At 33.8% G+C, this 23244-nt stretch overlaps 1 protein-coding gene across 3 annotated transcripts; it reads right to left on the reverse strand.

The window, feature by feature from the left end:
- Positions 1-2044: 2044 nt before the first annotated feature.
- LOC138318010 (metastasis-associated protein MTA3-like) lies at positions 2045-21849 on the reverse strand. 3 transcript variants are annotated; one of them, XM_069260023.1, is made up of 21 exons: positions 21630-21848; positions 21078-21145; positions 20800-20893; positions 18618-18656; positions 14058-14248; positions 13283-13400; positions 12999-13104; positions 12582-12681; positions 11929-12117; positions 11647-11721; positions 11203-11261; positions 9510-9595; positions 9032-9148; positions 8734-8766; positions 8514-8575; positions 7822-8047; positions 7062-7262; positions 5883-5981; positions 5108-5178; positions 4582-4712; positions 2045-4182 (listed from the first exon to the last, which is right to left on the reverse strand). In XM_069260023.1, exons 1-21 carry the CDS (start codon positions 21655-21657, stop codon positions 4062-4064), a joined length of 2214 nt encoding a protein of 737 aa, XP_069116124.1. In that variant the 5' UTR covers positions 21658-21848; the 3' UTR covers positions 2045-4061. The 3 variants fall into 3 exon arrangements, with proteins under 3 accessions (XP_069116124.1, XP_069116125.1, XP_069116126.1); XM_069260024.1 differs by lacking the exon at positions 18618-18656 and having other exon boundaries at positions 21630-21849; XM_069260025.1 differs by lacking the exon at positions 4582-4712 and having other exon boundaries at positions 21630-21849.
- Positions 21850-23244: the final 1395 nt, after the last annotated feature.

The raw sequence follows: 23244 nt of genomic DNA on the forward strand, positions 1-23244 counted from the left end.
TGTCTGACAATGGAAAGATAGATCTTTTCTCTACTTTTTAAACTTTTTCAAACATACTACTCATAAAATTTGAGACGGAGCGCTTCAGTACCTTTTGAGAATTAGCAGTAACAAACTTCAACTATCAAAATCCAAGATGGCTCCTTAGCGATCAACTTGTTCAATGATTGGTCTTAAAATGCAATATGCACAACTAGGGCCCTAGGGGAACCTACATGTGAAATTTGAGAATGATCCAATCAATACTATCTGAGAAAAGCAATAACAAACTTTTAACTATCAAAATCCAAGATGGCTCCTTGGCGGCCATCTAGTTGATCAATCGGTCCCAAATCACAATATGCACAACTAGGGCCCTAGGGGAACCTACAAGTGAAATTTGAGAAAGATCCATTCAGTACTTTCTGTGAAATAGCGATAACAAGAATTTTTAACGAATGGACGAACGACGGACAAAAAGCGATTTGAATAGCCATTTGATGATGGTGAGCTAAAAATCCAAGATATCTTGTTGACCGAGCGGCCCCAAATCGCAATATGGACAACTAGGGCCCTTGGGGAACCTACATATGAAATTTGAGAATGATCCATTCAGCACTTTCCGAGAAATAGAGATAACAAGAATTGTTAACGGAAGGAACGAGGGACGACTGACCACGGACGAATAGCGATTTGAATAGCCTACCATCTGATGATGGTGAGTTCTGGAGCTATGATGGTGAAGTGTTTAAAGTGACAATCTACAATCATTAGCCCTCAACCAGAGACATCAGCAATATTACAGCTACATGTTACCTGACACATCTTTAAATGACCATAAATGTAGTAGGATATCTCATCTCAGATAATTCATTCTCATTTCTCAAAGGAGTATATATGATAGGACCAGTATTTGGCCTTAAAGGGACAATTCAGTAAGGCTAATTCGTTACATAACCACGAAGCAAAATATGACATTAATGTATTGTTCTACAGTCCTTATGAAACATATGACTAGAAATAGCGACAAATTCCACAACATTGTTAAGTATTTTGATTAATACCATTGAAATTCCAGATCGTTGATCAACACGATTAAGCAGGTACAACATGTACGCTGTTCCCTTACCCGAGTCAAAGTCACGCACGTTAAACAAATGCAATACATAACCACTGAGGAGTTGATGAAATTATTTTTAGACAAGAACATGCATCTAATAATGTTACCACAACTGTAAGAGCGATTTGAGTATTTCTAGACAAAAAATGCTTTACTACACAGGCAAGGGTCAGGGTTCGGCATACAAGGCTATGTGTAATGGCGATTGAACATTTCACATACATTTGACTGCAGTGGGCTTTTCTGACATATCACAGTAAAACCAACTAATCTAATTTCCATTAGAACTGGTTTGTTTCCGAAATATGTGCAAGTTTTAATGAAGTCTTAGAGCGAATTGTCCCTTTAATTTTTCAGGCCGAAAAATATTAACTCTGATCCACATCAATTTCACATCAATAAATACTCTCATACTTGCCATTCATCAAAACATTTATAACCATGTACATGATGTGCTGCACCTATGACATCATCAAATTGTTGATTTTCCTCTTCTCGCCAAATTTTGCTAGAAATTCATCATATTTAGGTTAGAAAAGGCTTGAAATAGATTTGGCCGCCACCTTGGAGCAACTTTATATTTTGCATGAATATGCGTAAATACACGATACATAACGTGTGAAAATCTCTTTCTGCTCCACGTAGGCGGCCACATTCATTTTTAGAGAAAAATACTCAAAAAGTATGATTTTTCAAGGATTTTTATGAAAAATGGCGGGAAACTGACATCACAGTGAACATAATTGGCCCATGCGGGATATTTTCGGGATGTAATGTGTTAGCAAACTGTTATATGGCAAAATATGTTGTTCTTTACTGGAGAAATAATTTTGCGGCCATATTCAAGTCTTAACGTACCTTCTCCTTTGAGTGTAAAGCTGATATGAAATTACTAAGGCAAACACAGGGACACATTTGAGCACAAATAAAAGACTGAATCTGTAATTTATTTACAATATTTTAATTTATTATGATTCGATGGTTTTGTAAGTCAAAAACAGAAGATGGTATGAATACAATTGAATAAATTAAGTCTCGTACAAAGTTAAGCTATGATGATGACCGGCGGACAAAATATCTTATATTTCATCTTCAACCAGAAACGTATAAAAATTTTTATCAATAATACTTTTCTGAAACAAATTTAAATCTTGTCTATATACAATTTGATTTTTCTTGTTATTAAATCTAACATGTGGTGAAGATTGTGCAGAAAAGTAAATAAATGTCTAAGGATCTTTGATGGTTTTAACTGGTTTAACAAACAAAAGTTGAAAAAAATACAAATAATGATTTTCAATTTCACTCAGTGATTTGAAATGTTAAAGAAAACTATAACAAATTAACTGAACAGTTTTTTACTTTTTATCCAAAACTTGAAATCTTACACACAATGTAGCAAATAACCGATTCTTTTTTTTACCAAATGAAAGATATTTCAATGGACCAATGAGAAATTTACATGATTTATGTGTGAATGTATTCCACTAAACCCAGGTTCCTGATATTGCTGCTGCAACAAATTTATCTAGACCCAATATTTAATTTTCTTTGATCTGAAATAAACATACTTAATGCTTGCATGCCTTGTGAGATCTGAAGAAGCAACACAATTTATTTTCATTTGAAAACATGAAACAACAAATCCAGCAGTTTTGAATAAATTGAAATTGGACCCCTACATCTGAATACTTCGAATTAACATAAAATAATGCTCTAATAAAGGAAAGGAAACCCATTTGTAATCAGTGATTATCGAATTGACAGATAATAGGCATGTACTTTTCATAGGATTTCCAGTATCAAGCATATACATGTAATATATGCCACGGACAGGTGGTGGGAGAAATATGTAATATGGTAGTAAGAACAGAGTTCGACTTTAATAGTAACAAGTTTGTGAGACGTTTGAAACAAAACTAGGATGGATTGGTGATTTCGTCTATTTACAAGTACAGTACTAGAGTCATAGTACTGGGAAACATACAAAAATAATGACAAATGAATTTTTATAAGCGATTCCTTCAATCTATTAATTAAATACTACCATGGTGCCTCTCTCACTCTCCACACCATTATCCATAACCTGTACAAATGGGCAACATTATCTGGCTGGCGATCAGCGGATACCAGCTCAGTCTCATCAGCTGCCTCAGATAAACTCACTCACATGACCAAAGGAATCATACTATCTGTCAATCCTCCAACAAAGTATAGTGCATTATTAACACACACCAATGCATTAAATAATGCAAACACATACACAAATATTTTAATAGCAATATTCATTTTCATTTGAGTGATTTGGGTATTCCAGAGTAGCCTAGATATCCAAGTGCATGTCATTGCAGGCAAAGTCTCAATATTATGCCTGGGGGAAATCTGCCAAGTGACCTTTTTAGTACCACTCTCTATAACCACAATTGTATAAATAGTTTTAGTATGACTTGTCAAAGATGAACACAAAAAGTATGCACTAATCATTAATTTGTTATGTTATCAGTGTTGACAGCACCAGCTGCTAAAACCAAACACGCACACACACACTCAACAGACTGCTGTGTCTAACCAACCCCAACTTAATATACAGGTTCCCGACCCCCGATAGACATGCGTCTCCCCATCACCCCTAACCCTGCATCCCCACCGCCTGGGAGTTGCCAAGACTCTATCGACACTGGATCTTCCAGTATTCTGCACACTCGGCCAAAACAACTGTTGTGCCAGGAGTATTATTCAGACATAGACTGTCATTATTAGGACATGTCCGATGTACAAAAATTAATGGTAACAACCCCACTTTTCCTCTTAACAGACTCGGCTATTACAGAAACATACAAGTCCACTGAGAAGAGAATCAGTCCACCGTTTGAGCACTATGTGGAGAAGAACAGGAGCCCTGACGCCTCTGACGAAGACTCCGCATGGACACTACAACAGCTGACTTATTAATTAGCTGAATTTAGTCGAGGACCACAATGTCTGACTCAGCTCCTCCCATTGCTGGCTTGATTAGCATGTTTTTCCATGGATTGCGCGCCGTTCTTTTGAAATCTTGAGAGCTCCATTGCTTCCTTATTTTCCTGCGAAGGGACAAGAAAAGAAATTAAGTACGCATATCTTGAAAAGAAGAGTGAAACACTGAAATCCACAACAAATCCAACCCAACACGAAAACTAAACAAACAGATTAGGTGTGATGTTAAAAACCCCAAATATATTAGTAGTGAGTGATGTTTGAAATGTTAAGTCAATCTCAGAAGAGATGGTACTGTTTATGAATAAAATATGGCTAGAATTACTAGTGTCAAACCAAATGCAATGTCAGTTATGCAAACAGAAAACATTGGTTATTTTCAAAATGAAGTAATTATCAGGTAGAAGCAGGAAAGAGTGAGGTTTTTTTTTCTCCAAAACTTCTGTGATTGAATTGAAAAGTTAATGAAATTTAAATGTTTAAAAGAAAAAACCAATTTGTAATACCTGGTGGCGTCAGTAGCCACAAAGTATACATCATCGGGAGCATCTATCCAGTTTATCATGTGCATCTTCATTCCTTTTGACACTGGCATCTTGCCACGCCCATTCATATTGTGGTTCAGTACACTACCCCTCTGAAAATATATAATTATTGGAAAATTTAATTGCTGTTAAAAACCGACCAATTGTGTTCTTTTCCCATTTTTTTTTTACTCTTCCAAATTACAAAAGCAGAAAAATTAGCGTTTTCAATGCTGAAGAAAACCTATCATGTTATAACTTGGCTGTGATTATTTGTTTTCTCCTATACATATTATTCTATTTATTTCTCCCATAGATATCATGAACAGTAGCCCATATGTGACCTAATTTGTGACATGTCATGCAAAAAAGTAACAAAAATAATTTTGAACAACAGATAGGTATAAGGAATCAGGCAACTATATGGTTAAGTTAGTGGGTTGGAAGTGATTACGTTACAAGGTTACAGAGATCATACTGGATGCTCCCAGGACTGTGGTGTAATTACCATATTGTGAGACCTCATAGCAGAGCCAATCTGGCGGATGACTCCCATGGACGGCCGCTTGGAGGGTGGTCCTGGCCAACACAAAAACAACAGAAAATCAGACATGCGAAACTACCGCCACCATCAACTCATGAACACAATGAACTCAACAGTATTACAGTAAACAAAGTTAATTAACTCAACAATAAATTCATCAATGGTCTAAGGAGAGGGCGTGTATAGGCATGTTGCCTGTTGCCCAATTCCGATTGTCTATAACATCTGACAATAAAATATTCTGAAATGGAAAAGAAAAAAAATCAATGGTCTATTTCCCTAAATTATCCACCTGACTCGAGGACTCCATACATACTACTTTTATCCCTATCAATTTTCTGAATTTAATCAAATCAATTAAATTATGGTGTCCCACAATAAAACACATAGAGTCTTCATGTGATGTGGATGATTTAATGAAATAATTCTTATCCATAAATTCAAATTTATTTTGGAGCAATTCGGATTTAGCACAAAATTATTTTTGCTTTATCAAAAACCTTCAGAAATTTCAGTAATCCGAAAGGGTTTAATTACTTTTCCATATAAAAATATGTGTCCACATAACTCTGTTCACGGAGGTTGCAACTGCTTCAAAAAAGAAAACCATTCTATTTCTAGATTTACTAAATTTTTTATTTGTGATCCAATAACGTTGGCCTAAAATCCCCAGTGAAATATTAGTTATCAACTTTATAACAAAAACAAGTGAACCAACACATGCATAATTGATACATACCATCTATACCATTGCTGTTTTCATATCCCCTCTTCTTCATGATCGACGGGGAGCCACTGATCAGCATGGAGGAGGGTTCCACTTCTGCAGCCTTAGGCTCTGTCAACAAAAAAAGGAAATAGTTAAAACTTTTTAGGCTCTGTCAGCAGGAAAAGAATATAGTTAGGACTTTCTTAGGCTCTGTCAACAAGACAAGGAAACAGTTAGGACTTTCTTAGGCTCTGTCAACAAGAAAAGGAAATAGTTAGGACTTTCTTAGGCTCTGTCAACAAGAAAATCAAATAGTTAGGACTTTCTTAGGCTCTGTCAACAAGAAAAGGAAATAGTTAGGACTTTCGTAGGCTCTGTCAACAAGAAAATCAAATAGTTAGGACTTTCTTTGGCTCTGTCAACAAGAAAAGGAAATAGTTAGGACTTTCTTAGGCTCTGTCAACAAGAAAAGGAAATAGTTAGGACTTTCTTAGGCTCTGTCAACAAGAAAAGGAAATAGTTAGGACTTTCTTAGGCTCTGTCAACAAGAAAAGGAAATAGTTAGGACTTTCTTAGGCTCTGTCAACAAGAAAAGGAAATAGTTAGGACTTTCTTAGGCTCTGTCAACAAGAAAAGGAAATAGTTCAGGCTTCCTTGTCTCGTCTTTTTTAATCAGCAATCACACCCATTTAGACTCAAAGGCTGAATTTCAGAGGTGAATGAGTAAACTGATTGACTATGTAATTTCTTATGGTAAATACTTGGTAACTCATATCTAGCCAGTAAAAATTTAGATAAAAGCACTAATTTAGTCTATTCCCTCAAGATCAGTTCCAATTTGAAAGTGATAAGTCTTGTCATTTAGGCGGTCAACAGATAGGAATTTTGACAAGCTTAAAACATGGGCCAATTTGCATGCAAACTGAGGGATCCCAAGATTGATATTAACCACGTCCACCTTAACGATGTAATATTTATTTTTATGGAAACAGCAGTGTATCCACTTGAAATGTATAAAGATTTTTATAAATTATGTATTAACCTGAATCTTACAGCTAACACTTCCACAATACTCATCTCCTGTATCTACACATCTGTTATGATGAAGAATATATATAAATAAATACACTCTGTCAGGAAAATCTAGCTTAATGTGTGCCAAGAAATAGCAGCCATTTTTAATACTTGATTAATCCTATATGTACTCACCAATAGGCCTTGGCTGAGATGCAGAAACAGGAAAGTACAGCTTGGCTGGTTTTGCATGGTCCGACTCTGATTTATTGAGTAGTGCAGGTTTTTCCATTTTAATGTTGATGCCCAGTCTGGCCACAACTGGATCGAGTGTGGCTGGCTTCCTTGGTTCAATATTAGGCTCGTAGTTACCAACCTCGGCAAGTCGTAGTTGACCTGGAATCAGACAAAAATATCTGTTATATCATATAAATTCCTTTTGATTACTTGGTTCCTAATTAATGAAGAACTACTTTTTGTTGTTTCTACTGTTCAAGAAAATCTACTTATAGCTATGAAATGTAATCTAAAAAATTGTTTCATTCAGGCTAAAAATCATTATAAATCCATTCTAACTGCAGATTCCATTTAATAGATACTATACTCTTCATTCGGAGTTTTCCAAACTAATCAGTCAATCTTTGGTAATTCATTTTTAGTTTTACATTTAGGTATGATTTCATCCTAAATATATCTGTTTTTTGACCAGCTGCCTTTACAAACTACAGCATCTTTAGCACTTAGTAGGGAATACAGAGGCCAATGGTTAATATGTCCCGTCATGACTACCACAAGCCATCCATCTCTAGATTGTGAGTTTGAATCCCATGTGGGGCAATTGCCAGGTGCAGACTGCTGGTTGGTGGTTTTTCTTCAGGTATTATTTCCTTTTCTTTTTGACAGAGCCTAAGAAAGTCCTAAAAATGACATTAAACTAATCAAACCAAATACTTACATTCTTGTTTGATAGCTGCTATGTTGATTGGTGTGAACGGTGATCTGGCCGCTCGTCGTGACCTTAGGATGTCTCGACACAGACGTCGTGATATTCTGGTCAGGGATGTGGTGATGAGACAGAAGGCTGCCCTCGTCTTCATTACAGGTCTCGGACTACCAGCACTTACTACTAGGCCATGGGCTGTGGCTAGATGTCTCGCCAGATGAGCCTTCAGACGGAACTCCTGTATAGGAAACAATTCTAATGTAATGTTGTGACAGTGGTGTAGCTGTATATGTTTGGATAGGAGATAAAGTGCCTGGATAGGACACAAGTCATTAAAACTGTCTTCCTTCATCACTAGTTTTTGAGATATTATATAAATCTAAATCTGTTATATAATATAATGTGAAACAATTCTTGGTATCATATATTAATCTAAATCCTAATGTTATTTAGATGAAATAAAAATAATTTTAATAAATTAGTTAAACTAACAGATTGGTATTAATTAAATAATCCAAAAAAATATATATTTAAACCCAAACAAATATCTTCATATCTATGATTAACTTTTCAAATACATTTTGCCTTTTTAGTTCACATAATAGTTCACTTGATTTATAGTATACATGCTGTCTTGTTCTACATTTCTTTAATCATCATGTTATACCAGACAAATGACAATGATGACTTCATTGAGTACCTACCTTGCCACATCCCGCTATAGTACATCGGTGCATTCTGATCATGTTGAATTGTGCAATACGCTCTGAAAAAGACCAAGGAAACTACTGAAAACTAGATCAATGAAACTGCTGAAAAGTATTAAGATTGATCTCATATCAAATTTGAAACCAAGAAATGAAACATTGACTTTTAGTTATCTAGTTATAGAATGTGGCCAATCAAAGATCTTAGGAAGCTTACCTTGCCTCTGAGTGGGGGCTGGTCGCTCACCATCTGAAATTTATGATTTTTTTTTATATATTTATTCATCATATTTATTATACATGAATTTATGAACTTGACTTTTTGAAAAAGCTTACAGCTTTAATCATTATTATGATGTTGTTTTTTTCCCTTCATTTTTTTAATTATTTTTTATTGGTTTTTTTTTATTTTTTTAATTAGATCTTCCCAAAATCAACCTGCAGATTAATATCCAGAAAATAACAAAATATATTAAAGGGTTATCTCCCTTGGATCACTAACTATTAAAGCTTACCTAAGCGTGTGGGCATTTTAAGACCTCCATATTTTTTCCAGTATATCCAACAGGATGAACAGAGCCTGCACTGCATGTGTGCCGGGCCCCATGAGTACCATTGACTCGAGTGACCAGCTGAAACATATTATATCTTACTGTAAATTACTGTTAAAATATCAGTATCCAATAACAGTAGTTAGATCTTGTAACAATGGAGTGTTCCATAAAAGTGAAAATTATTCATGTTGACCCAGAGAAAATAAGATTTATATTGGCATCAAGGAGTAGCCCCACATCTGGGATTAAGGTCATGAAACAGTCTTGAATCTAAAGCTGTGTTACGTTTTAACTTAGCCAAAAGATGACGTTCTAGAAATTATCAATACTAAGAAGTCTAAGAATGCTTCATGATCCTGGAGAATGAATTTATTTTAATCTTCACAAATACAATATACAATGTGTATCAAGGAATAAGTAAATAATGATTTCAACTCACCATAGCAGCTCTCACAAGCTCTCCCAGATACCTGTCCATCTTCGCCATTCATCTTCCCACTAATTGCTGCTGGGTTTGGCTTATTGCTGAAAATATTACAAACAGGTTATAGCCAAGCTTGACTTTCTTAATAAGTTTTTTTTTTCATTTCACAGATCTAATCTGATTAATAATACTGATCTGATTAATAATAATTCTTACAGAGCTTTTATAACATATAAGTTGATTACCCTTTTAACAGCAATAACTAATTAAGGATGTAAAAATATGCTGGGTTTTGGAGCAATCTCTCCCAAAGTTCATTGCAGTCTGCCCCATATTCACCACTGTCAATAGCTCATGGACTGGCCATCCGTTGACCTCGAGTCATAGAATATTATGTCATGACGATTGTTTAATACATTGCACCCCCTGTATATATGACATCACTATGACTGTATTTGAAATGGCGGACGTCGTATGCAAATTGTGACTATTTACTTACATTTACTTAGAGTATCCGCAAAATAATCCATAATTGTTTGATTTGATATTGCAGTGTTTTTTTCACTTACTATTTTCAACAGCCCATGCCTTTTCAATTCGGAAAATAACTCAGAATTTGGAAGAAATTGGGAAAAATTTCAGGAGTGTAAAAAAATTTCAAAATCACTTGACCCGGGCAAGAAGAACCAAATAATTCACTTGCAATTGCCCAAAATTAAATTCCACTTGCCCCCAAAAAATACCATTTTTTCTTATCGCAGTACTGTACTTATTAGAAAATCATAAACTTAAGAATTATCTAATAAACATTTCTAATTCTATTTCACAAGATGTTTTCCTTCTATTTTTAGAAGAAAAATTAAACAATTGATTTGCAACACTATTTGCATTTTTAAAACTTTTTTTTTGTTTCTCTATTAATTTTTTTCTAAATGCCTGAATTCCGGCTCCATTATTAGATCCCAAGTGCTACTTCCTATCTTGAACAGAGATCATTTTTACACAAAAAAAAACTCCTTGCTTATGTAAAAAAAAAAATATAATTAGACGACTAATAATGTAAGTTAACTCTGGAAACATTGTCATATTACTTAAAAGCAGTTAACTATTGTTTTTATTAGCTTGAATGTCTGTAAAACGTCTCTGAACTGAAGGTGCACCTAGCGACCTAGTTATGCTCATTTCAATTTTGTTTTCATTTTGTGAAATAAAAATTGCTTCTAATCCCATTTTTTTTTGTTTTAAGTAATGTAGACTAGTCTATATTTACACATTTTAGGAATGAAAATCTGGTTCAAATTGTCAACACAAATGTCTCTGAATTTTATCAGTTTTTATTGGGAAATTTGACTTCTAAATTGGGAAAATAAGGCATTTTTTGGCTAGGGGAAACAGCCTAAGTTCGGCTGTAGAATCAGCCAAAAAAAACACTGTATTGATGATCAAATTATAATATGTCAGAACTGACAGTCTTTTACAAGAAAATGATTCAAAAGGACACTCACAATATGTATTTAAGAATTTGGTATGTGTAAAAATAACGATAGAATTTTGAAATTTCCGTGGGCCGTTTACAGAGGCGAAATGTGGGGACTGCAATGCACTTTGGGAGAGATTGGGATTGGAGGTGGAGGAGTATCAGAGTACCCACTAATTATTATTAATTAAACCAATTGTATCAATGAGAAATTGATATAGTAATACTTACTAATTAGGAATGTACACCTGTTTTAATTTGCTTTCTGCCTCTGCTGCTTTGATTCTTTTCTGAAGAAAAATAAATCAGATTTGTTTAAAACCCATTAATTTAAGTAGTTCAATGACATAATGTTGCCAATGTCATAAATAGCTTATATGATAGACTTAATAGAAATCTGAAAAGTTGACAAAAAGATAGTTTTCATTTTAATTGAACATCCTATCAACATCCAAGTCCTGGCCTTCCTAGTATGTGTTGTTTACTGATGTATGGATGGTGCATGCGAGATTGCAGTATATTTGATTTTCGCCTTATGATATTTATCATACAGACATCACTTGGCAATCAGTATCTATGTAAATATTACTAACCTAACCTTACTATTACTACCCAATATAGCTTATAGGGGAAGTAACATTTTTAACCCTACCTTATTTGAGTAGTATTCCTTACCTGTTGTACATATCTGTCTGTTGTTTTCCACATATAGTAATATTCTACAATACTTTTCAAAGATTTCCATGGCAACTGAAATACAACAATACATCATTAAAACAAATCCATATTTAAACATTTAAACTGATCAATAACGTAAAAATGTTCTTAACTGCCTTCTTCTATGGAACATACAAGTACAGATAACTCCAGCGATTTTGCAAATATTCAATTATCATTATCATTAAAACAAATCTCTCTAACTTAAGCTAAATTAGACATAAGAAAATTTAAACTTACAAAGTCTTGCCTAATATCATTAAAATCTTTTCCATATTTGTCCAACGCTTCCTCAAACAGATTGGCCTCGGATGCTGACCATTCCTCCATTTCATCACGACAAAGCACGGGGCCACCAGATGGAACCATACTGGTCACAGCTTTAGCGACCTCATAGTGGGCTTTGTGTAGTGTGTCCATAGCGTGGAACTGCATGGAAATAAGAAATATGAGAAATTACAATTATAGACATCAACTGGTTTCCATTTTGAACATGTATTTCTTAGGTGTTTCCTTCCACGAATTAATCTTTGGGTTATGATCACATAACCCTGTTTTGATCACATAACCCTGTTTAGTGCATACAATAGTACTTTTTTCTATAAAAAATTATTAATCTTTTTGAAATGTTCTATGTGAATTTAATGTAAATTTATACGTCAATACTTTTGTGTAAAAAATATGTTGTGAATTCATGTTCAAGCTCTCTCGCAAAATTACCCAAAAATTTACAAGTGTCAAAACAAATGTATAGGAATGAAAGTGTCATAAATCTGATTGTCAGTCAAAGCCACTACCATTCAAAACCATATTTTTTCACATTACAAACAGCACGAAAAGCAACGTGTCTTTTTTCATCATTCAGAAATTCTTTCCTCTTAAATCCAACTTACCAGAGTAATGTCCCTTGAGGCTGCTGCGGCACTCATATGAAGACTAGGTTGTCTCACTGTACTTGTACAGTCCAAAGCACGGGCAAATGTACCTACAGATCTGTAGTACAACAATATATTAATAATCACTATTTCTTATAGAAAGTTTGGTATCATCATGTAATCTTAAAGATAGTCCTACAAATCTACTTCTAGTTCCTCACCAGCTTCTTATCCTATATTGTGTTATGAAATACGCTCAAACAATTATATAGAAGTCATGGTCATGCAAGTATAAAACTTGTCTCAAAGTTTCCAAAATAATGTGACTTTTGTGATATTTTAATTCTCATCTTGATACTAATAAGATTTGTTTTAACTTGATACTACAGTTTGAAGATTAAGATTTTTTTTTTTATCTGAAGATTTTTTTTTTACCTTGATACTATTAAGAATTGATCAATTTGTCGGTCATTTAAAACATTGTTAGGATCCCATATAAGTTCCTCCAAGTCCTCCATTTTACGGGTATCCTCTTCTTTGGCTGTTGAAAAAGAAACAAGTATTCCATTTATAAATCAATGTATCTTTTTTTTTTATTTCCTTTTTAAATCAAATTAATCCTTTATGGAAAACATTGATATATCATTCTTTAAATTTATGATTTATAAATTTGTTGTACTATGCAGATGTTAAGCGGCAATTCATCAATGTAAGTGTACCATTTTTGAGCAGCTCTGTGATCTCGGCCTGGTACCGTCCACCAACCCTGATTTCACCTTTGTCTGCTAATAGTGTCCTTTGTGATGGATCGTATACCAGGGAGTAGAAGAAGGTATCCTAAAACAAAGATTTTTATCTAAAGTGTCATGAACATATATAAAATATGAATATTTGTTACTGTATACAGAACATTTTCAAGAGTTTACCAGAGCCAAGTTGTTCAATAGATAATTAGGCTAATCACTGTTAAGGGAAAATATTCAAATGATGATTAAATCATTTCTTTTAGTATTAACTCTAATAAATTGAATAAGATTATAAAAACTCCATTCCTTACCCACTTACCATCTTTAGACAACATATAATCAGAGGTTTTGCAGCAAATACAACATTAGGATTTCACTAATCAAGCAATTAAGCTATATCACTTGTTGAACAACTGGGCCCTATATCTTAATCTAACATAAAAGTGTGGCATGGTTGATTAAGTGTCAAAATATTCTGCTTTACTTATTAGTGAAAATGTGGTTGCCTTCATTAGTGTTTACATTTGGGTTTCCAGGGTATTTACTTTTCACAAAAGTACATGCACCAAGCATCTACATAGGACAGCTAAAAAGTAGATATTTTACCATTGTTGTAAATATTACTATATATCACTACAAGCCTTTTTTTTGGCTTTCCAATGATGTTTGACTGATGAGAAACTAATGAGAAAGCCTGTGCTGCTTACATAATCCATTTTTCACCCTACTGTTGACTAGGTGAACTCACCTCCTTGTTTAGGTAGGACAGGAGGGACTCCGTCTCATTGAGAAGAGTCACCACACACTTGCCCCGTATATGTGTGGCAGGTAACGTCTCCACCTGGCGCGACAGGAACAGTTCCCGATGCTTTAATTGGTGCTTCTGTTTGTCTGTGATGTCATCAACCCGAGCCTCGAGTTCAGTGTCATCAAGTGTCGCTGTTAACATAAAGAGGAATGGTTATTTTTTACGTTTCCTTACCACTACTGGAAAAAACCACATGGCTATACAGTCTATACTGTACAGAATAACAGGTTCAATATAACTGGTATCTAATCTGAAAATTTTTTGTTGTCTTCTAAACAAGGCTGCATTAGTGTTACAATTCAAAATAATCCCCCAAGTTGAACCTTTTCATGTGCAAAAAGTACATATATACTTTAATCTAGAGGGGCCTTTCTCTGAAAGCTTTCCCCTCCAAAGTAAGCATCTGTCTATGTAAAAGGTGCAGTATATTTCCAAATTTAGTTTCCCATAGAGACCATAGTAGGAACATAGTAAATCTGAAAGTTATCCTCCAAAATATGCATTTATACCTTGCTTAAAGTGAATAGTCGGGCAAAGAAAACTAAATGCATTCATTGGCCTTCCAGAAGTCCTTCATTATCAAAACGACGGTCCAGTTCTGCTTATGTTGTCAAGTTTTGACCATTGAAATTATGGAAAAGCCCGTGTAAATTTAGCACATTTCTAAAAATAACTCTTTGAATATGAGGCTGCATAGAAATGTCAACACGAACATAGCCAGCCCTGAGGACATGTTAGGATTCCTTTAAATTAAATTAACTTCTTGGCACGCAGAACAATTTTGACAGGAAAGTTTATTTTTCTATTTCATAAGAGATCATACTGGATATATTAACACCATTTTACCGACTTCAGCCTTCCTTTGCCGACTATTCACTTTAAGGCTTGAATAATTATATGGCATCATCCATATTAATGATGCTCTATGTAAATTTAAGTTCTGACATCCTCCAAATCACATTCAAGTTTCCATAGAAATTTACTCTTATACAGTTAGAGCTATACTCCAAATTATGTCTATCCCAGTGTTAAAAAGTTATCCAGAGTTTCTTACTGACTTTTTTTTTATTAAATTAAGCATCCATTTGACCCAGTAACCAACTGCAGCAATAAAGTTTTGAAAAATCAGGTGGTCCTGAATACCAATTGTATGTTCATATTGTTTGTCATGCATCAATACAGCATGCACAATCATAGATGTCCATTACAACTCCATGGTAGCCACATTTATGTACATCATCCTTTGTAAAACACGAATCCACAAATCTATGGACTTCAATACCATCATAAAATATACAACAGATTCACAACAATACATGTAAACTATATATAGAGAGCAAAGGTCTGCTTTCATACACATATAATGAATAATCAATATTATTATTTCAACCTCTCAAGGTAGCATTTCTGTATCTTTTTACATACATGAGAAATTCAATATTACAGCACTTTACAACACGTAGCCTTCAGTTCATCGTCCTAACATACATGTAAATCAATATATAATCATCAGTCGAACACTGAAATCTGGAACTGTTCGAGGCTGTATTATTTAGAAATCTGGAACTGTTCGAGGCTGCAATACATTTATAGGAGTACCTGATCATTCATGTAAGCATTTTAAAATCCAAAGCCAGCGGGTAATTGTATAGCAAATTCCACTTTCTGATGAATCAATACAAGCCATCAATATATACACAATGAACTCGGGTAAAAAAAAGTCATGCAGGTTACTAAAAGGATAATTTGTCAAAAGTGTTCTGTTTTATCTCATATATCAGAGCTGCTCATCCAGAACTTTGTGAAGAGAGGCAGTGTGACTGTTAAGTGAAGAATTTGTTATATCTTCCAGGAAATGTACTGTAAAATATTTCATTAGTAACACTCTAGACATATAATATGTTCTACTGATTATCTCACTTACCCATATTGTTATATCCCTTAGGATATATTTCAGTTTTCCCCTTTGCTAATCTAAAGTGTTACATTAAAATTCTTAATTGAACATATTCATTTTATATTTTATGTATCATATTTTAGTAAGAAGTCATAATCATTTGTTTGAGTATGTTATATTTTACATACTTGTGTAGAATTTCAAAAAAAATCTTGTTAATATTCATGATAACCTTGCACATAACTTCTGAAAAAGTTTTGTTAATCTTACATTGATACCAGATTTAAATAAAATGAATTTTTCATTTACATCATATAAAGCTGAATTAAATATATGTATTAAACTTTTGATTAACCAATCATATAAAATCCAGCATTACTGTATTCGTTGTAATTAGCGTCCCTGCCCTCTTATGGAGAAGTTGAAGTTATATAAATACCTGTCATCCAATGGATTTATAGCATTGGTGTTGTATCCCATTTTAATCAACTTGCAGGTCTTTCTCATGTGAATCACAATGTAATAATGCATCTGCAGATTTACTGTGACAGATTAATGTGCCATGAGTACAGAAAGAGTTAACATATGGCTGACTTTTTCTTGAGGTTTTTCATCTGTAATCTACAACTTACATTTTTGTTCCCTACGTGACCCACTTAATATTTTTTTAAGTGTCCTGGGCACTTATTACGGTGAATACAGTATATTCTATTTTAAGTTATATTATTGCCTGCAGGTTAAGATCAATGATCTGAATGATGTAACAAGATGCTGGTCAGCTAATTATATAAATGCTGAAACAAAATATTAATGATAACAATCAAAGTCTACAATGTGAATTAATTAGTAACTTCTATTTATCACTATGTTATGGGTGAAAAAGTAAACGTCTTTGTTGGATGAGGCCCTAAATGATTTTTGATAGAGAAGCACCAATACCCATGTGGTGTTCGTGACAATTAGGTCAATGAAAAACCCTTAAAAATGTGATTTAATGATATATTTGGACAAAAGAATGATTATTTATACTAATTAGACGTTATGAAAAAGTTGATAGAACATCTTAAGATACTGAAAGAAGAGTTTCCCCGAATCTAAGAAAACAGATTTCTTTTAGGATTAAGACTTTGAATGTAACAAAGAATAAGGAACAAACAATACATGTACAGTACATATGGTAACAACTATATATCCCGGGGAAAAAAATCATACAAATTGTCTGCCATTGTAATATTCCTATAATGAAATCATACTATTTCATACAGTAATCTGTTTCTATTATCTTTTAACTTTTCAATATGTTACAACTAAATCAGTATTTTATTTGCTTGCTGATTTGCTTGCCCTGTATACCTGGGTGTTAATTTGTAAAAGGTATTTGAAGCTAAAGTTAAATAAGGAACGCTCCCCTGTATAATCAGTGTGTTTGGATGCCTGTATACTGTGGGAGGCTACAGTGTATCAGTATTTGTGTTATGTCTCTTTGAAATAGAGAAACTTTGTCATTATCATACTGCTATCTCACTGAAGCAGACTTAGTTATTCTCCTTGCAAAATTGTAGTAGCTGCTGGCTATCTCGTTCAACATCATACATGAGGATCTTAACATGCTTTACAGGGTTGTGTGTCTTGTTCAAAGAGACAATCTGGACTCCAACCGTCATATACATATGTCTTAATGTCAAAAGAAACACAAACCCCAAAAGTAAAGAGACTGTCTCCGACCGTGGTACAGAAAGTTAGTCAGTTCACTAGCTGGTATACTGTGGCCATCTTAATTCTCTTGAGTGATGTGATTGAAAAATTCTTGGCATTGAAAAGTACATTCCTTATAGAATATTAATGGCAAAATATGCAAAAGGAAAAAACAATGCTATGGGAAATTATTTTTGTCGGTCCTAAATGTTTTTTGATTGAGAAGTATTTACTATTCAATCATATGAAATTCATAAAAGGAAATTTGTGAGAAGGAAAAAGAGATTTAGTAGCAAATCTATACAGTATATACAAAATATCAAATATTGGTCTTGGGCTCGGTAAGCGGGAACTCGTATACCAGACCAGACCCTTCAACACAGGATGCTCAAGTCAAGAACATTCCCACTTAAATTTGTATTTGTATTTGGTATGAGTCCTTCTAAAATGTCTTCTCTTTTTGCTTTAAAATTCAAATTATACTTGGTAAGGAAGCAAAGAAAATAGGTTACATGTGTTTGGAAAATAAGTAATCAAATATAAACCAAAGCATTAAGTTTTCTTTTCCTACAAATTAGAAAAATGTCATTGGCATGCCTTGTGCTCACTTGTAAAACATTTATTTCAAGTTGAGATATACATAAATCCCAATTCTATTACCGTAACTTCTGAATTAAATGTTCAAAAGTTTAATTTTAATCTAAATCAATTGTAATGACAATAACATCAAATTTCATCATCATTTCCCTGCCTGTATGACAAAAAAAAAAGATTATTGAAGCATATATATATACAACATCATTTAAAACAACATCCAGATTCATGAAACATTAGTGCAAGGGAGACAAGAGTCGTCATAGCCAGATTTGTTTACATGCATAGAAGGTAGCTAAATTATTTGGACTTACTCAGAGTGTCAGATGGTCTCAATTTACCCTCTCCAGAACCTGAGTTGAACAAAAATTGTCAGATATTCATCAATAAATTTTAGAATGAGGATACCATCAAATAACAACCCATCACCAAATCACCATATGTGGAACTTGAAAGTTCCTCGACTTGATCTGACAAACATTTCTTTTATTTGTTTGTTGTGCAAGTTTATTTTTGTATTTTATTTTCTTCTTCCAAATTGATTGAAACAAATTTAAACCACTTATTGAAAACTTATTTATAATTGCACTTTTAGCTTTTCTCTAATTTTGAAAAAAAAAATTAGGTAAGTGTTATAATAGTACCCGATACCCAACTAAATTTATAATGTTTGGCATTTGCTCTATCACCTAAATTCCTATTTAATATTGACTATTTAAGGATATGAGTGTGCAGTTTTCACACAATTTCTCTGAGATTTTTTTTAATTCTTAAACTGTTTTTTCATCAATAAAATGGGGATGTCCCATAGATTTCCAAACCAAATAGATGGAGTAATTAAAGGTCTATCTATTTTGGATTTCTCAGTCGGCTAAACACCAGTTAAGTTCTACAGTCAAAGGACATAATTTGTCAAAAACGTATTTTGCTATATGTAAGGTTACTTATGTAACAGAATTTTTACATTTTTTCCATTGCATGATCTTCACGGCTTTATTTTCTTCCTATTTGAAATAAAATTTTACACATGGAAAATACGCTAGCTGTATACACTAACAGTTACTGTTTGGTAATGATGTAAAACATTAGAATGGAAGCTGAATTATTCGCATAATATAATTAATGCATGTTTATTTTTATGAAAATACTATAACTGAAAATGATAGTGTAGTATTTTCTGAAAATGTGTAAAATTTCAGTAGAATTGACACAAGAAAATAAAAAAGTCTTTCAAGCAACTTAATAAATAAAAAATATGACAGTTACGGAAATATTATATTTAGCACTGACTGTGTACTATGTTCATGAAGAAGTTTGAAACTTTTTGAAAAAAAAAAAAAAAAAAAAATGCTCTATCAGTATCCGATATGATGATTGCACATTTTGTTTTACTCTTAGTTACATTCTATATAACTCTTGATTTTGCTATAAAACAAATTGGAGAGAATCAAATTATTTTTCCAGAGGTTATAGCAAACAAACATTGTTGCTGGCATAATAAATATCTAAGAAATTCTAAGAAAACAAAATAAGAGGAAAGTTCAGATAAAATAAACAGCACTAAAAAAAGAAGTATAATGTAATGAACTCTTCGAGAATAAATTGGTTGACAGAAGAATCAAGATCAAAACATTAATTCTCTTGAAATGTGCTTAACCAATATATTGGTTCACATAGATGACTGTATGTTAATTACAAATATGATTCTACTTGATAATTTACACCAAATGGAACCACACAACATAAAATAAACTCGAAAAAAAGTACAAAAATATACAAATATAACTTGAAGTTCTAAAATACACAAACAATTTCAATTGTTACACTGCTTGTTGTCAAATGTTAAATTAAGCAATATAACAATGTTGGAATTAATTTGTGTACTCAAATACATTGAAATCTTTTTACAGTAATGTGACATCATATGCAGAATTTAATATAGGAAATTTCTTCATTAACTTTTTAAGTCTTTGTTTTACATTTTAATATTCTTTCTGAAAAATATCAAAATGTACAAAACAGAAAGATGAATATTCATGATGAAATTCACAGTTGACTTTCTGACTAAAATATCAAGGAAATACATGAAATATTCGTGTAACATTATAGAAATGTGTGCCAAATTGTCAGTAAAATGTAAACATGTGACTGTCAAATATGTTTCGTGTGAAAATTCATTGAAAATCCCTTTTATAAGCTGTTGTTTACATTTTGTGGAACGCAACACCCAACTGTATGAATGAACGGTCTTCCACCAATCAAATGCAAGCAAAGCCGGACTATTTCCACTCTAGTAGTAAAATCCACGTGTTTGTGTTATGTTCACCACATGCTTGTACAAAATCTAAGTTTTCAATGACTTCCTTTGAGTTTTATGACCAGATGAACTGCCATAACCGATGCCTTCTAATGTCGACCCCCACCACCCATCGCCAATGTCCCCGGCACACTCGTGCCATCAGTCTCCGACAGGGAAATACACAATCAACAACTTACTTTGATGTTTGTCTGCAAGTAGCGTAAGGGAGCTTGAGATGTCCCTCCTCCGGTAAAAACACATAACTTTTGCTTCCACATTGCCATTTGGGGTCTGAAATGTAAATCGTGTCTGAATGTAATCGAGCCATCATGACGACATGTGTAATCAGTAACACACTTCACGGAATCGAAACCCTTCCGTACCTCACACGTAACCCCTTTATGTGGGCCCCATTGCGAATTTCGAGAAATTCTAATATTTAAACAAAAGTTGCAATATAATGATTAACACTTACCTTATTAAGTTCTTCAATCCGTCTGATTTGATATGGTGTTGTCGAAGAGGTTTCGAAAAAGACATAATCTGCAGACAGAACAAAAAAGGTCTTTGTGTGAACACCGGCCGATATAATAGTCCGCAAACAAAAAATAGTCCACACAACCGTATTTCACTCATTTAACCCGGTTTATGACAATCAAAATTTGTGGAGAATGATGGAAAATGAACCCATAAAAAAGACTGCAATAAAAATTCTATACATTGTACAAGAAACTTTTCTGAAATCCGAAGTAGAAAATTTACTTTGATCATTAAGACCGCATCACAACCTCCCCTTGAGGCCCTCACCTTCGTTAATAACTTTGTGTCCAAAATATGACCATTATTATCATATTTATACCTATATAACAAGAAGAAACTCCTCTAGACAATACATAGACATTAACTTAGTATGAAATATGTAGCTCTTGTAATCCGATTAAAACAAAAGTATTTTTAAAATGTATCCCGACGCGATTAACCGAGTGGGTCCGTCCATGCTCTCTGCACTCAAAATTTGTGTACGTACCTCCAACTCGATACATATTTGCAGCCATTGCCGCTTTAGGGGACACAACCTCTTCAATAGTAAACTTTCGAAGTTATGTGCCAATTATTGGAAACGTCCGAACTCCACGACAACGTGATAGTGTCCAGCGTAGTCACCCCTAGACGACAGGATCATGGAGTCGCCATTTCTCGGGCTTAGATCTGTCTTCCTCCTCTTTTCACACGTGACGTCACACGTCCTTCGGCGGCTTTTGGTTTTCACTCTAAAACACTTCGATGATGGATTTGATAGATGATAGGCATATGGGGTGTCAAAGTTCACCGCTTATAGCCCGCTGACCATTGATAACGATAAAAGTAGTTAATTACAAAGTAGTAAAGAGAAACTGAAAATAATCAAATTTTATTTTTATTGATTTTTTTCTTGTCAAATCAATAGATCTTACTACAGAAATCAATAATTTCTATCTACATCCGGAATATTCATCTAAATTTTATTTCAATGGTGATCAGCTATGCCATTGTCTGTATACGGCTATCTAGATAAACAATGTCCACGTTATGCATAAAATTCACGAAATAACGTAATTAGCTGACATAATTTGTCTATTTCATTTGGGACCTACTGTGATATTACCAGACATGCGCCATTTGGACTGTAACGGAACTATAAAATTCCTTTCTCGTACTGTACATAATCTTGCGCTGGAAGGGAAAAAAACTCAGTAACCAGGCAACTTTGTGACGTCACGGTCAATCACTTCCATGAACTTGCGCCAGAAAATAGTTCTAGTGTTGTGTACGTGACAGCTGTTGTCCTTGCTATGTTATGCACACTGGTGTAGTAATCGACCTTGCTTGGCCCCGCTACCCCTACGCTTCGTCCCGACCCCTGCAGGCGTGGCCGTTACGCCTCGCTGCAATTGCGTTCATCTATATTTAGTGGTATTTAACAATTTTCAATAAACTTAAATCTCTCTTTGGTATTTAACACGGATAAGATGAATCTATATACACAATGTAGCTAGATGTTTTGTCTACTGACTTAACTAAGAAGAAAACAATACTCGATCGACGGCCATATAAAGTGACACTACATGCTTCCATTTTTACGGGTTATGTTAAAGTAGCGGAGTCTTCTGGACACGTGCCAAAATAAAACAATATACAGACACTATGCTGATGCTAGCGATAGGATCCAATTATCATTAAACCAAGTTGATATTACCTGCAGATGGGAATGGAAGGAACCAACCCGTTTTCTCTGTTTGCTTACACAACTTCTGCACCTTTTTCACAAGTGCGCGCCAGGCATTGAGTATACATGAAGGAGCACAATGTTAAAACAACCGCCCGGCGTGACATTTTAAATTAAGTCTTTCAAAATTACTCATTTTATGAAATGAGAGTTTTCGGTGACGTGCAATATAACAGGAATGTAGCTGAGCAATTGATAGTTTGCATTAAGACTATATTCAATAAGCAATATATCACTTTCTTTTCTTTCTTTTTTTAAAATAAAATGTTCATTTTTGACTTCTTTTTTTTCTATCGAAACGTCAATTTTTGCCTCTCTTTTCCTTTATCTTGTAGTTAATGTTTAATTAATCGAAGTGGGAAATTTATGATACAAA

This window comes from Argopecten irradians, chromosome 3, assembly GCF_041381155.1.
Source record: "Argopecten irradians isolate NY chromosome 3, Ai_NY, whole genome shotgun sequence".
NCBI lineage: Eukaryota > Metazoa > Mollusca > Bivalvia > Pectinida > Pectinidae > Argopecten > Argopecten irradians.